This window comes from Elephantulus edwardii, unplaced genomic scaffold (assembly GCF_000299155.1).
Source record: "Elephantulus edwardii isolate Elephantulus edwardi_28Jun2011 unplaced genomic scaffold, EleEdw1.0 scaffold00048, whole genome shotgun sequence".
Classification (NCBI taxonomy): domain Eukaryota; kingdom Metazoa; phylum Chordata; class Mammalia; order Macroscelidea; family Macroscelididae; genus Elephantulus; species Elephantulus edwardii.
Genome location: NW_006399798.1, coordinates 5397594 through 5413689, shown reverse-complemented (window position 1 = coordinate 5413689; position 16096 = coordinate 5397594). Strand labels below are relative to the sequence as shown.

Below are 16096 nucleotides of genomic sequence, written 5' to 3'. Positions count from 1 at the left end.
GGCTTCTGGTCAGGCCCCAGTGTGGCCACTGTGGTCTCAGGTCTGGGCATCTTCTGTGTCTTCTCAGGCTCAGCCGTGGCCCAGGCCTTCTCGGGCATCATAATAGCCATCCCCTTCTCCAGCCACTCTTGGTCTGGCTCCGTCTTTTGGAGCCAAGGGGCTGTTAGGTGCTGCACGTGACCAATGACGCCCTGCATTTGGGTCTCCATGGTCTTGAGCTGTTTGCCAAAATCGACCACCTGCTCATTGACGTCCTTCATCTGCTCGCCGAGCACCTTCACCTGGCTCTCCAACGCCTGGGGGGCCGCCCTCGGCAAGCTCTTCTTCCTCTCCCGGGTGGGGGCCAACGAGGGCATGCTGATGGAGGACCTGGGCGTCTCCCCGCTCCGGGAGTAGTCCACCTCGGTGTGGTGGAGGTTGAGCCTCCTGAGGAGGGCCACCATGAGTGTGTGAAGGGCGTTGAAGTTGACCGCGCCCACCTCCGGGGTGCCGATGGCCAGGTCGGCCAGCTGCAGCATGGTCACCCTGGAGGCCTCCATGGCGGCGCCGTGTGCGCCCTAGTGAGGAGGCGGCCGCTCACTGCCGTGCCTCTGAGGACTTTCGGGGACCCTGGAGGTCCAGGGGTGTCCCTGCCCCGTGTCCAGGCGAGGTCAGGGAGCTCAGAGCTCAGCTGACCGGGGGCCGCAGGGCCTGGCTGCGGGGACAGCAGCCTCCGCGGCCGCAGACGTTTGGAGCGAGTGCCCCGCGCGCGCCCCAGGATTCCACGTGAGAACTCCCGAGATTGTGCACCGCCCCCCAAGCCAGGCAGGCGCAGAGCGGAGGGGGCAGGGCCGCGGGGTTGAAGGGCGAGCCCGGGTCGAGTCACGGAGTTTTTTTCCTGCCAAGTCTCCATGAAAGGCCGGAGGGGTTGGGCCGAGGCCCCAGCGCGTCAGGGAGGCCTCTCAAAGGTTGGCCTCAAACCCCTGTCCTTTGCGCTGAGGACTGACGACCCTATCAACCACTCACCTGAACCCTGCCCTCCCCTGGGCCGCTCCCCCATCTCTAACCCTGCTTGGTATTTCTCTACACCTGGGCCGAGAGGTGGGTAGCTGAGCAACCTAATGTCGAGTTCTTGGTCCTTTCGAGACGGTTGGCTCGCTGCGTTCAAATCACTGAACAAGAGGCTGACTCCAGTTGGCCCACCAACAGGCCTTTTCTTTCTGCGGACGTGCTGACCTCACCACGAACCGGTCACTCTTCTGGGCAGCGCGGGCAGGGCAGCCTGGAAAACCTGCATGATCCAGACACACCTCTGCCGGCTCCAGCTTCTTCCAGAAAACAGGAACACCTCCTGATTGGTGCTTCACAAAGACTGCCTAATGCCACTGCTATAAAACCGGAGTGACCAGGGAGGTGGGGGAAAACGAAGAAAAGAGGGAATAAACAATGTACACGATACTGCAACAGAAGCGAGAACTGTAGAAAAGGAATATATAATTAGGTGTTATTGGCATGGTAAAAACCCCGAGTAAGAGCGGTAGAAAAGGGGGGTGTTACGGGGAGTGGACTGTGAATAACTTTCCAAAGAAAAAAGCTAACTGGGGGGGAGGGGCAGAGAGGAAAATGTGCAACAGTGAATAAATGGAAATCCAAGTTCTTCATAAACTTTCATTAAAATCTCAATTAAAAAGTTAGAATTGGGCAGCAGTGTATGTACCTCTGGTACACAAGTGAGATTACAAGCCCGGTCCAGGTCCAAGGTGCTTGCTGTTCCGTTGTGTTACAGGTGGTCCCAGGTTGTGTTTTAGCCCGTTCATAAAATTGCTTCCTCAATAAAAAGAATTAAAGTGCCTCTATGGTGCACACCTATCATTTAACCTCCTGAATTCTGACTTTGATCAGCTGGACCCACACGGCTCCCGGCCACTAACAAAGCAGTTCATTAGAACTTCAAGAGGGAGGTGTCTGCTGGGGACGTTGTTTAGTTACGTTGTCCTCCATGAAACAGCCACTCAGTGGCATTTCCCTCACCCCCACCCTGCACCCAGTAGGTCCTTTAATGGCTGTTGCGGGATCCATCACAACAAAAGCCACCTTTCATGCACCTATGCAAATACTTGAGCAAGTTCAAGGACAGTATCACAGTTAAACCCTTGAGGGACGCACATTAATTGGAGATGAGTGTGAATGAGTTGGATCAGAGGGTTCTTTCTCAGTTTTGAGAGACTTTGCAGAAAATGCTGGCAGCCCTGACGGCTGTACTAGTGCCCATGCTTGTTTTCACAATTCTGAAACGTGCAAGGGGCATAGACAACTTTAAAAAAAAAGTCATTATGCTTGCTTTGACAGCACATACACTAAAACTGGAACAATTCAGGGATTAGCAGGGCCCCTGTGCAAGAATGATACGCAGAAAAGTATTATCAAACTGTTTACCGTGGCTTTGTTCATCACAATAGCAAAGAGCTGGAAACAACTTAAGTGCCCATCAACAAATATGGACAGAGAAGCTTGTAGTATATTCTTCACACACTGGAATACTACACTGCATTGAAAAAACAAGGAACTCACAAAATATTCAAAATGGGTGACCTTGTAGGACATTATGCCGAGTGAAGTATCTCAGTCACAAAAGGACGGTGTCACTGTTAAACAGAACTGACATTAGAAAGATGGTTTAAAAAGAAGAGGGAAAAAACTGTTTAAAAGAGATGTGATTGGGTATTATTGTCATGACAGGAGTCCAGAACGAAGGCTGCATAGTGGAGTGGATCTGGGGGAAGGGATTATATAACAATTTTTCTTTTACTTTTCAAAGAGGAGTGAACTGGGGTGGGGAGGCAGGCTGGGCAGAGAGAAAAGTGCAACAATGAATGAATGGAAATCCAAAGGCTCTGTACACTTTCATTAAAATAAAAAAAAATTAAAATAAAACACAAAAAAATCATAGCCATCTAACTATAGCCTATTTTTAAAAAAACCCACCAAACTGTCAGAACCAACTCAAAAGATTCCCCTCCAGATTTTCCAAGGCTGGCTGTCTGTCCATTGTATGGAGGTGACCGTTTCTCTTTCTTCCAAACACCAGAGGCCTGGCCCGTGGCTCAGCTGCACGTCACCGTGGACAAGGCCACCAGGATCCGCTTGCTATCCATCACTTAGTCACAAGTGACTGAGCTGACGCTCCGGCAGGCTCTCAGAGGGTGCCAATCACACAGGAGGAGACCGTCCATTTTCCCGGGGAGTGGCTTAGTGGACTCAGAACACGTGCCTTCAGTGTGGCAACTCAGCTCTTGACCACGAAGCCACCAGAGTCCTCTAGGAGCGTCCCAGCATTTACCAAATGCCCACCTCAAGGGTAGCAAAGCCTATGTGCTTTTGCTAAACACACGTAACCATCACCTCCTGAGACTCTGGGGTACCTGGTGCTGGTCAAAGTAGAGGTTCGGCAAAGGCCTTCCATGAGAGACTCACAAGGCGGCTGCCACTGTGGGCCCCACACAGTGGAGTGTCAGGCGGGGGCCAGGAGCCCGCAGGGCCTTTCAATGTCCCTGGGCTCTGAGCTGGACAGATTCGAGGGGACCCAATGAGGAGATAAGTAAGCAAACATTAACTAGGCTCAGTGTAAACGGAGCTGAAAAGGACCTTAGTGGTTTCTGTAGCTTCTAACGTCCCTTTTACAATCAAGGTCAGCAGCCCAGGACTCACCTTGTGCTTGAGCAGAACTTTCTCGTGCTTGGATTTACCTGGAGGTGGCTCACCTGTGTGTCTGAAGAGCTAATGTGTGCACGCTGATTATGAACTGAGTGAAAGGAAACACCCCTGCACGGGTACAGTCCTATAAACCAGCAAATGACCTTTCTCAGAACCGCACCCAACTGCAGACTGTGACCTGGTGGACGCTCCTCCTTCCTGGGACAGGAAGCTCACTCCACCTGGCCCACTAACAGCCTGTGTGGATGCAAGAAGCCCTGGTGGCAGAGTGCTGTGGCATCTGGTCTGAACCCTTTGTAGGACCGAGATGCGGCAGTCAGCTCCCCTGACGACGTACGGCTTCGAGAGTTCTCCAGAACAGTGGGTTCTGATGAAGTCACCAAGAGTCAGGCTCGCCTGGACAGCAGAGGTGTGTGCAGCAAACCTGACAAGTCTGGGTGTGACTGTGTTGTTCAAACCATCAGCCCGTATGAATGCAAGACCCAGAATGTGATCATCTGTCAAGATGGTGTGTGTTCTGCCAGGACTGTCCTCAACAAACATAATGAAAGCTGCTCTTAAAGAGCATGGTCAGCTGCCATTTAGCGTACAGGAAAGTTGGAGTAGCTGTGTTTTGTTTTGAAACCTACGACCCCACAGGTTAGAGCTCAGGAAGGGATCGAGCCACAGACGCACGCACGCTTCACGGAGGCTTTGTGCAGCCGGGCGGCTGGTCTCCATCAGCGGCTGCCTCCCGCACCCTCTGGACAGACACCGGCCTCATGCCTCGTCATGTCAGGGGAGGAGGTCACCCTGCCGCACAGGGAAGACACGAGTGAGACCAAGTTCTTTTATTTGCAATTTAAAAAGCCAGCAGAGACCCACACGTGATGCAGCTCTCTCCGCGGGCGTCCGCACTGTGGGACAAGCCCCCTGCACACCAGCTGCACGTCTGGTAGCTTATGGAAGGAAAATGCAATCAGCTCTAAAAGACTTCCATGAAGATTCTGGGAGAGGACAGCAGAAGAGGACAGTGTGGGGCCACGGCTCCCCTAAGTAGGTGCGACACGCCCGGCCACTTCTCTCTGCAGTTCTAACAGCGGACCGAGCTGGACAGAGCCAGACTGCGTCTCCTCCCATCCGTCACAGCAGCCAGGTGGGTGCGCAGTCCCTGCAGACAGAGCTGTGACTTGAAGGGCAGCGAGGAGGACGGCAGAGCTTAAGGCTGGTTGCTGGCTGTGACTTCTACGTCTTGATGCGTCCTGCCAGGCTGGTGGCAGGCGGTGTGACCCTGGAAGGAAACCCACGCACGGGACTGCTGGTGCTGCCTTCTCCCGTTCCGCAGGTGGTTCAGGGCAGGGCCCCCCTGACGCCTAGTCGTCCACGGTGATGTTCCGGAACAGGTACGCCATGGACTCCCCATTGTGAATCCGCCGGATCGCTTCCGAGAGAATCAAGCTGATGTCCACTGTCTTTATCTTGGGGCACTGCAGCTTCTGCACCTCGTGCGGGACGGTGTTGGTCACCACCACCTAGGAGGACAGAAAGCGGATGGGAGCACTGACTTCCGCAGCCCCGACCCAGTGCCCCAGAACCGAGCTGAAACCCCAGTTCCAAAAAAACGCTCTCGCACAAATTAAACAGCCAGCTGGACAGGAGGGTCCCACGGCTCCACACACTCCTCTGCAGGGCACATCAGGGCCAGTTATACCAGCGCGCGGAGGTGATCTGTACGAGGGCACATTTCCCGGGAAACTACCAAGAGCAAGAGCAGCAGCAGCAGTTCAATCTAAGGCACTCAGGTGGCTGGTGGTTTAACCACGTCTACAGGGTCAGAAGTCTGAACCCACCGGCCAGCTTGGAAGAAAGCTGTAGGTCTCTAGCGATGACAGCCTCTGCCGATGGTCTGACTCGAGGCCATCATCTTTACGGAAGGGACTGCTCACCTTCCGCCCGTGGACGAGCTTGTGGCTTTGAACCTCAGACCTCTGGGCTACTAGCCCGTTCAACACCAGGGCTCCTTGGGAACCCTACAGGCAGCTGCACTCCGCACCAGTCACGAGCCAGAGCTGAGTGGTCGACAGTGGGCCAGCGGGTTCATTTTATGCTGTGCCTTAAGCTCCCTGCACTGCCGAAGTCATTCTACCCTTGGATGGACACAGCAGCAGCTCTTTCCTGGGTTCCTGTCCCACACGTGGATGCTCCCTGACAGTCCCACCCTCAGAGACGGACCAACCTCGTCAACGGAGGACTCCTCAATCAAGCGGGGCGCGTCTGCTGACAGGATGCCGTGTGTGGCCATCACGTAGATCTTGTAGGCCCCTCGCTCTTTCAGGATCTCGGCAGCAGCCACAAAGCTCTCCACGTCATCGATGATGTCATCCTGGAGGGGGGCAGAGAGCGCCCACCCTCAGCCCTGTGCCTCCTCGCAGACCAGAACACAGAGCGGACATTCAGGACAGCGCCACCCACTTCATCTTTCTCATCAATCTGGTACAGCCCTTCTGTGCCCCCAAGGGGAAGTTAAGTAAAAAAGTGGAAATACAGGACGGACTGCCGGGCCAGGGAAACCACAGAGAACTGTGAGGAGGCACAGTGGACTCCGCCCAGGCCATGCCAGCCCACGTTCCTGGGAGTCAGTGTAGGACCAGCTCTGGGGCAGACACGGTATTCCTTCCACTGACAGTTGTGGTTTATCCCTGCTTGCTTAGTCTAGCGATGCCCAGCCAAGAGCCTACCGCTGGAGCCCAGGGTGCCACCTGCACGGGACAGAGGACCACATACCACAATGATGGCGATGCGGCCGCCGACGTCACCGACCACGGTTATGGGTGGCTTCTCCTTGGCCATCATCACTGGAAAGCAGAGCACAAGACCCTGGTTAGTCACACGTCTCTGGGTAACAGGAGGCAGCCTCCTGCCTTGACATGGGGAAGCTGATCCCCCCCGCCCAGCCGAGGTCTCCAGGGCACACCCCTGCGCCTCAAACAGAGCTGAGGCACAGATGACATGTCCACTAGTCCAGCTGCTGTTCTGTGCTGTCGATTCAGAACCGACTCAGAGCTGCCCATCCTGCGAGTCTGTAAACCCCATGGGAGGAGACGGCCCCTATCTGTCCCATGGAGCAGCTGATGGATTTGAACGACCTGCCTTTGGGCTGGCAGCACGACTCCCTGCCATGAAGCCACTGAAGTCCTCTGTCTTAATAGCCACATCAAAAAGTAAAAAGAAGCAGGTGAGGTTAACGTGGGTTCCCCCCATCCAGTTATCTCCATATTTGGTCTCATATACTTTGAGCTTGCTATCAGGAGGGCTGTCCCTGGAGGAGGACATCATTCTCAGTAAATCAGAGGGCCAGTGTAAAGGAGGGGACGAGGAGAGGGAGGGACACGGGGGCTGTGACAAGAGGCTCAAGTGCAGCAGTGACTATGAGGGTCGCTCAGCACCCGGTGAGCTCTCCCCTACCTGCTCCACCCGCCGCCACGAGGGCCTCTCAGCAACAGGCAGGCCCCCCCCACCCCGTGAGGGCCGCTCAGCACCCAGTGGGCTCCCTCCTACTTGTCCCCCAGCCTGGTGAGGGCCACTCAGCACCCAATGGGCTCCCTTCCCACCCCTCAGGGTTGCTGTGAGATACAGTCAACAGTCAACTCGAGGCCGTTAATACTGAAGGCCTGAAATTGCTTTCAGACCTGTATGCAAACGAGTGGAAACCACACCTTCCCTGTAAAATGAACAAGCCAGGAAAGGAAGGGCAGCTCCTGTCCCTTTGAGCCTGACAGCACGGCACATGCAGCGTGGCCATCCGTGTCACTTCCTCTGGGCTCGAGGATGCCAGTGCCCTTGCCGTTGGTGAGGAGGCCCACCTTGGCCAACTGGAGACCCCTCCCACACTCAGGCAACCACATGTCTCAGAAGGTGCCGCACGGCAGCTTTCTATGCCTCCACGCTAGCACTGTGTCCTGGATCTTCTCTGTGGCCTCTTAACGCTGAGCCCCATCTCTGCCCATGTGATGTCAGTGGCACAAACATCATCCCCCCTTCCGAGAACCATAAACTTCTCCAGACACTGTCCAATGGGGGCAAACCTGACCTGCCCCGGGAGCTCCTGCCTTCACAGTGAGCGTGGGAGAGCGGGCGGGATATAAAAAGTGCCCCGTAGTTCATCATCTGACAAATGGTGGAGACGCCAAGAGGGAGCGAACCGCCTTTGGTCTCGTCATACATTCTAGTATCTGAACCTCACGACTAAGAAGTGAATTACTGAAACATAACTGGTCTATCGGTCAACTCTGAGAGAACAAAGGGTCAACATTTACCCAAAAGTGGAGAAGCTAGCAAGGGCAGGGAGGCTCAACCAACAAAAACAGAACAAGAAGGCTCAAACACTGCATGCTGTTAACTATTGTCACAGACCAATTTATATAGAAACAAAAATGAGAACATAATTTGCTGTGCTACTTCCCTCAAAACCACAGTAAGTTATATTAAATATAAAATTTAACAATGTATTTAAAAAAGGCACTGCCTTTCCCCTGAGCAATGCCTGATGGGCTCAGAGCACTGGCGTCTGGCTAGCAGCCCCACGTCTAGTCTAGCACGCTACATCCCCAGGAGTTCCTGATTTCTGACAGCAGTATTCATTAAGAGGGAAGGAAGAGCAGCCTGGCAGGGAAAAATGGGCCCAACACCTTAACCAGGGGGCTCGAAGCGACATCACCAGTCACATGAGCCATTCCTGCCAAAAATGCACGAACGACTCCAATCATGAAGAGCCAAACCAACGCAATTAGGGCCAGTCCAGAGAAAAACCGCCTGGCCTCCTCAACTATCAAGGTCAGAACAGACAAAGACTCCAGGGAGCCAGGGAGGAAGGTCACGAAATGCAACACTTCACCTTGGGCTGCATCCAGGACCAGGGAAATGTTTTTCTTTCACTGAAGAAAAAGGGAGGAGTCTGAAATAAGGCTGAAAGATTAGATAGCAGCTGAAACTCATGTAACAATGTCAGTTTCCCAAGTCTGGGAACTGCACCGTGGGTCAGTCTGTTTCTGGCAGTGCAGCGGTAGGTATTCGAAGTATTTAGTGAAGCCCACTCCCTCACGGTTCACGGGGAAACACATGTATCTAATCACCCATGTGCTCTGGATGCACTGTGGTTACAGCAGTGGCTGCTACTCAAAACGTGGGAGTGTGACAAGTTGTCCACAGGATAGAGATGGTGGCCCAGCAGACCCCGGGGCAGCTGTAGTCTGTCTACCAGGGCCAGCAAAAGTCACAACCGACCTGCGGACATCGGGTGTTGGTTTTAAGTGTTGTTGTGTTAAATCAGGGATGCTAAGTGAAGGGGGTATGGCAGACCACTGGGTTCTTTTAAGTCTAAAAATTATGTCAAACATGCTGCCTTTGAGCCCCCAGTGCGCCTGCCTGTGGCAACAGGGGTTAAGTTGCAGGTCAAGAGCACAATTTTGCGCATAATTGGGGCCCCAGCCCGCTCTGGGAGGCACTTTTAACCTGGACACGCTGGACCAGGCCTCAGCTCAACTCTTAGGATGCCCCCTTGGGAAACGGAGCGTAGGCTCTGCGATTAACTGCGTTGGTGTATGGACCTCTGACCAGCTGGATCAGCGTGTGCTGTGACTTAACCAGTCCTTGGCTGTCAGCCAATAAACTCTGGGTTTGTTGCAAAATAAAATTATTTCAAAATATGAAGCTAAATAGGAAGGCAGTGTAGACTCTCACCCAGCGCGTCATCCCAAATCCTGGCCCCATGCGTGTCTCCTGGAGGCAGAGTGAAGGATCCTAAGAGAACTCCACATAAGGGTTGTGTGAGAACCAGTTCTTGGAACATAATAAGGGCTCCACAAATGTTTTTGGTCTCAGAGTTCATCTTTTCATGGTTTAAGAGGAAAATTACATGTTGAACAGGGCACTGGTCAGATATCACAGAAGTTCACGAAACAGCATGCACGCAGCACAAGGGTTACAAGATGCAACCGTGTCTCGCAAGCATCTGCGGGTCGGTCAGAACAGAGTATTCTGTTCTTCGTCTCACTGGGACACTCGGGCCACTGACGAGGACCCCGAGCCTTGTCCAGGATTTAAAGGCTGCTGCACATTCAGCAAGTCAAAGCGACTGTGATGAACAGGCTGTGAACAGGGGTGCGCGTGCCCATTTCTAAGTGAAGGCAAGTTTACCTAATACATTTATGGAAGTAAAGCAGCGCCTCAAAGACTGTGCGCACCGTGTGCCAGCCTGCTGTGCACTGTGAGCAGCTGTGACCCACGTCCATGGCCCTGCCACCCACCCCCACATCCGCCCTGAAGGGCCTCAGACCCCTCCAAGCTTCCCACCGCCAGGCTTCCTCCTGTCACCGATCACACTCTGGCACAGGGACGAAATTACTCGACTGGTAAAACGTTGGCTTTCACAGCCTGGGGACTGTCCACACACAAACCTGGAGCACAGACTGAGAAGCATTATAAACCAAAGGAGAAAAGCTACTGTTCGTTCAGTCCCACCAACTGCTACCCAGCAAACTCCACCATCGCTGCAAGGCCCCTGGGGATGCAAATGTAGCTCCTGGCCTAGACCTACTGGGGTGATGCCCACAACAGCCTGGCGCCTGCTTCTGTGAGACCACAGGCAGGGAATCCCACGAGGCAGAGCGCCACTGCGGCACGCGAGTCTTCAGTGAGTTGAAACTGGCTTCAGAGCCAAGAGTTAGGAGCTCTAGTTTTAGTTTTTTGATCCTGGGTGTAAATTCCACATGTGAGCAACGAGCACAGATACCCTTTCACAACCGAAGACAAGGATGCAAAACCATCCACACATAAGAAAAGCGGCACGGGGGGGGGGCGCGCGCCAGTCACACACCCAGCTCCCAGAGCCCTGGGGGGTGTCTCCAGCTTTCGACCGTTCATAAACAAAACAAGAGCAGAGCCCAACTCACAGGGCAGCTCCAAGCCCGGGTGCACGGTGGTGTTCCTGACCATGGGTGGGGAGTGCCGCCCGTCGTCCATGTCCAGCTCTGTGCACTGGGCTTCTCCGTGGATCACAGCCAAGCCCAGGCGCAGCCGCTCAGCGTAGGACTGAGCCCTAGGAGACGAAAGGAAAGAAAGGAGGAGGTCTGTGGGGAGGGGAAGCTAAGCATCACGTTTTCGCTTTAATATCATAAAACAAAAACATCACCCAACCCATTAGGGACTCACAAGAGTTACACAAATCGGATGCGAGGCCAAGCTCAGAATGTAAGCACCCCAGAGGCACAGGGCGTGGGGGCCAGTGGGCAGCTGATTCTAAAGCCAGTTCTCATTTGCCCAATATTTTCTGTCATAATCAGTAAGACACTTTGTTCAAAGAGGGGCCTTAAAATGTAGAGGAGCCAAATACATCGATAGCCAGGGTGGATGGGCAGGAGGGGACAGCCAGTGCTTAAGGGCTGTGTATCCACGAGGGGACACCATCACCCGTAAACAAGGCCGTGATGGCTGTGCCACGTGGCTGTCAGCACGTCACCATCACCGAAAGCGGACGTGTGAAAGGCTGGGCAGGTCAAGGTCTAGTTCTATGGCTTTGCACCACAGTAAAACAGAGAACAAAAAATGGCCTGAAAAGTGCTCACGGCCCTACTTTTTCTATCCCTGAGGCCTAAGGGAAGCAGCTTATTTTCTGCCAGAGGAAAGTGGGGCGGGATTAGGACTTTTGTGGTGTCGACAGACTAGATGGGGCTTCGGAGGAGGACAGTAGTTGGTGGCGTGCATGTGACGTGACAATGACACTGAGGGTCCAGCTTCCTGCACACCCTTGGCCCTGAACAAGCCGTTCCCACATCAGCTCCCAAGAGCCTTGCAATCATCCCGCTGCCTTACCTTTTGGCGGCATCAGGGGACTTGGCTACAATGACAGCGTTTCTGTAATTTGGAATCTAGAGGCGGAAGGAGAGGGAGAGAATACTGAAAATCACCAGGACAGAGGATTCTCTTCTTTCCTCTTGTAACAGTGATGCAAATCAGCAATCAAATATGCCTGACCTTCACTCACATGGTCCTACACTTCCCACTTCAACGTTACAGTGTACTGCTACAATGAGCGGAAAAAAGGCATTCCCAAAGCACAGGCAATGGCTAACTCTCCTTGAAAGAGACTCCTCTGCCTGCCTGCTGCCGCGGGGTCAGGACTGAGGGGACGGGCCTAGGCCACCTGGCCACACTGCCATCTGATGAGGAGGACGGGATGGGACGGGACACGGACTAAAGGGGCTGAGGATAAGGGGGATGCTGGTGGCTCCTCACTTCTTCCTGGATATACTGAAGCAGGAAAGGGGAGGCGCGGAGGTTGTCCACTGGAAAGCTGAAAAAGCCTTGGATTTCCTTTTGATGGAGGTCCATAGTGATAATGTGAGTTAAACCTGAAATTTCAAAACAAAAAGATCACCAACTACACCATGCACGGTGAGGCCTCAGTGGACGCACTTGACGCCTGGGAAGTGCCTCCCAGCACGAGGATGGAGGCAGGGAACACTGGGAACTAACCCACCAGCTGTCCACTGTAACTCATGGGGCTGGAAGATGTGACAAGCGTAACGGCAAGGGTCTGTCACCTTCCACAGGGGCAAGGACGCAACAGAGAGAGAACAGGGCTCCCCCGGAGACTGCCTGCCACCAGGGGGACCCTGAAACGGAGGAAAGAGCCAAAGTGTGAACATGGGATCAGTGCGCACTAGAGAGCAAGTGATGTGAAAATCGGCAAAGCTTTGGTTTAAAAGAATCTAGGAAGAATGGTGGGAAGGCGGTGGCTAAGAGAGAAAGGAGGCGGAGAGCAAGATATAGTAATATATTAGAAAGCAAGAGACTCGTCTCTAACAAGAGACCGGAAGAGCTGGGACCAATTTTCACTTGGAATAGGTAAAACAGCATTCTAAGGGAGAAATACTGATGGTGACACCCCAGCAGTGCAAAAGAAACACCCACGCCAGCCGCCCACCACACACCCTGCACACACACTGGACAGAACAAGGTCTAAGATCTCCCACAGCACAGAACGGGCAGTACTGTCTTTTCTGAAGTTTTCTACTTTGTTAAAGTGAATGCAGTTCACTTAGTGGCCTTTAATAAAACTTAACAATGGTAAAATGCTATTCAATGTACTGGTCAGACACCCCTGCTTGCTCTTCGGAAAGGCTATCACAGGAACAACTACATATAGTGAAGAGAACAAAAATCCAGCCTCAATAAATGAACGAACAAAGGCAAACACATACATCTAGACATGAGGCTCAGAAGAGACCTCACAAGGCGGCCAAGACCACCAGCCAAAAATCTGATAAAACTCAAATGTGATGAATGATGAAATGCCTATTTAAGAATTGAAAACCCTAAATCCTATCGTGTCTTCCAAACGAAAGAAAAAAATAAGACTTTATCTGCTAGCTCGCCCCTCTCGCCCAAAGTATATGAAAGGGAAATAAACTCAAAAAAGGGAACAGGAGATTTGAAAAGTCCGTCCCCGACTAGACGCCGAGCCGTGATGGGACCTCGGCCGGGTGTCTGCGGGCACTGGTCACCCACCTGCTTTAGCCAGCATGGATGCTAGGAGCTTGCACACAATGGAGCCCCTCTTCCGCATCTTGCTCTGCTTGCTGTAGGGGAAGTAGGGGATGACCCCGATGATATTCCTGGCACAGGCAGTCTTCAGCGCGTAAGCCATGATCAGTAACTCCATCACCGCGGTGTTCACATCTCTGGAAAAGTCAACATCTGTGTTTTGGGATTTGTTTCATTTAGCAATCCCTGTACTGGGAGCTCCGGCGGCCTAGTAGAAAGGAGCTGCACTGCAATCCCAAGGACACAGTGAGGATCCACCAGCTGCTCCACAGAAGGAAGGACAATCTCCTGTGCGACTTGCTGTGTCTGAAAACCCGCTGGAGGGCCGGTTATGACTCGGGCATATAACCACTATCACTCATTTAGGGAGCTCTGCTGGCCTAGTGGTAAGAAGCTACACCGGCAAGCCAAAGGCATGTGGTTTGAATCCACCAACTGCTCCACAGGAGAAAGACAGGCAATCTCTTCCCGCTTAATTTGCTGCATCTGAAAACTCACTGGAGGGTCAGCTATGTGTTGTACTGACCCTGCAGTACAAAACATTCCTTGTTTAGTATTGCCCATGGGTATTAAAAAAGCAAACGTCATTACTGCCTTGGGCAAAACTTCCAAGTGCTAAGATGCAAGGATGTCTGTCACCTTGCGATAAGGAAAGTCTGACCCAGGACATGCTATTTTTCCAACTATTTCATATGATGGGAAAGTAGGACAGTGAACAAAACAGAACTGAGTCTCTGAATTGTAATGCTGGTGAAGACTACTGACTGCCCGCAGAACCAAACAAGCTCAGAGGAAACCGTCAGAATCGTTCTTAGACGCCAGGATGAGGGGAGCTCTGGTGGCCTAGTGGCAGGAAGCTACACTGCAATCCCAGAGGTGCGCGGTTCAAACCCGCCAGATGCTCTGCTGGAGAAAGAGGGACAATCTCCTGTACCAGTCAGATCTGATTTGACAGCGCGCGCGCACACACACACACACACATTTTTTTTTTTTTAAAAAAAAGAAAGAAGCCAGGATGAGGCGACTGTCTCACACACTTGTACTGGGAGGGGCCAGCCCCTGAAGAAGATCATGTTGGGTAAAGCAGAGGGAAGTCCCTCAACAAGACGGACAGATACTCCGTCAGCAACAACTCTGAAGCCGCCAAAGGACTGGGCAGTGTTTCCTTCAGTCGTACACAGTGCTGTCCATGTGCTGGAACTGATTTCAAGACACCTAACAGTGACTGGAGACAGGCCACATCCCTGGTGTAGACCCTTGCCAATTTTGAACCATGCAGTGAGTGTTTCCTTGCTCTGTTCTGACAACTGCCTCCTGGTCCAAGTATAGGTTTCACTTTAGCACGATCAAGTGTTCTGGGATTCCCATTCTTCTGAGAGTCAGCCACAGCTGGTTGTGGCTCACACAATCAAATGCCTTTGCACAGTCAATCCCAGGCTGCTCCTTGGAGGCAAGGATTCTGAAGCTCTGTATGACATACTCCGGACATGTTGCAAGGAGGGACCTTGGAGAAGGACATCATGCTTGGGAGAGTGTAGGGACAATGCAGGAATGGAAGACCCTTGATGAGGTGGATTGGTTCAGTGACTGGGGTAATGGGGATAGGTGTGACGGAGACAATGAGACCGGCACAGGAGAGGGCGGGTTCAGGGCGTTTAGTACAAAGGGTCACTAAGAGTCACCGGCGACTCCACTGCACGTCAACAGCAGTGAATGCAATTTCCACAGCAGCCGCCAGGACGGGCGGGGCATTTTTCATGAGGCTGCCCAAGGGCGGCATGCTCAGATGCGCCAACCAACGGCTTAGGCACTCTGCCCCCTGGCTATGGCAAACTGTTCTCTTCTGTGGTTAGGCAAACTCACTACAACCCACGCGGATATCCACTACCACCCTTCCCAGCATCTCAATCAGCAAGATGAAGCAGGCACCGGCAGAGACCAGAGGTAGAGGTAGAGGCCCAGTGCCTGCTGGCACCGATGTGCAGAAGCATCTTCCTTGTGGGTGACAAGGAAAACCCATCTGCCCTTCCACTTAGCTGGTGTCACCAAGAAGGATGTTCAGAGGGAAAAGGGAGGGCCAGAGCCCTAGTAGCACAGGAGTTAAGTGCTCGGATGCTAACAGAAAAACCTGTGGTTTGAACCCATGATCTACTTCTGGATGAGTTCTACTCTCTCCCAAGGCTGATGCCGTGCGTTGTGGTTTGGTGATAGGCTCCCACAGGGGAGGAACTGACACTGGCTTCACCTGTAAGTTAAGAATGCCATTCTCTTCAGACAGCTAATGATGAAGGCAGCAAGCTTAGGAGACAGTCAGAGCTGCCTCTTGTCACTGTCATGGCTGTTAATCAAGATCACTCTCATAAAGGCCTCTTTATCCCTCAGAGTAGAGGGCAAGTCCCAACCAGACTATGGAAGCCAACAGCTGCGACCTCCAGAGGTCGGACTGGAAGACCTCACAGAGCTTGGTGTGAGAAGCACCCAGGTGCCTGCTGGACACTGACGGTGCGCCTGCCAACTTCAGAGAGAAAAAGTGAGCCCTGCTCAGCCTTGCCTTGTAAGATGCCTAAAATACGTGCTATCTTCCCTTACTACTGTGTGCTGCAGAATGGCCACCAGAACGGAATGGCTTCTCAAAGCAGTCCCGAGCGCCTGTCTACGTGCACACCTGCATGCACCCACCCCCAGTATAAGAAAGGTACTAACAGGGGCATGGACTATTTGGAGCTCTGATGGTACCGTGATTAAAGGTCAGCAGTTCGAACCTTTAGACCCTCCCTGCTGCGTCTGTGGAGTGACAGCCTTAGAGAACTCGGGGGCAGAT

The 16096-nt window shown here is 52.9% G+C and overlaps 2 protein-coding genes across 2 annotated transcripts in view; both read right to left on the bottom strand.

The window, feature by feature from the left end:
- QRICH2 (glutamine rich 2) overlaps nt 1-539 on the bottom strand; it is a 40989-nt gene extending 40450 nt beyond the window's left edge. Inside the window, exon 1 of the mRNA XM_006886360.1 lies at nt 30-539. Coding sequence (XP_006886422.1) covers nt 30-539 — 510 coding nt within the window. The remainder of the gene's footprint in view (nt 1-29) is intronic.
- A 4422-nt stretch (nt 540-4961) lies between these two features.
- The window catches only part of PRPSAP1 (phosphoribosyl pyrophosphate synthetase-associated protein 1), a 29546-nt gene continuing 18411 nt past the window's right edge, over nt 4962-16096 (bottom strand). The window contains exons 4-10 of the mRNA XM_006886185.1: nt 13240-13412; nt 11965-12080; nt 11542-11597; nt 10623-10768; nt 6457-6527; nt 5909-6055; nt 4962-5204 (exon numbers count right to left, since the gene is read on the bottom strand). Coding sequence (XP_006886247.1) covers nt 5046-5204; nt 5909-6055; nt 6457-6527; nt 10623-10768; nt 11542-11597; nt 11965-12080; nt 13240-13412 — 868 coding nt within the window. The 3' untranslated portion in view covers nt 4962-5045. The remainder of the gene's footprint in view (nt 5205-5908; nt 6056-6456; nt 6528-10622; nt 10769-11541; nt 11598-11964; nt 12081-13239; nt 13413-16096) is intronic.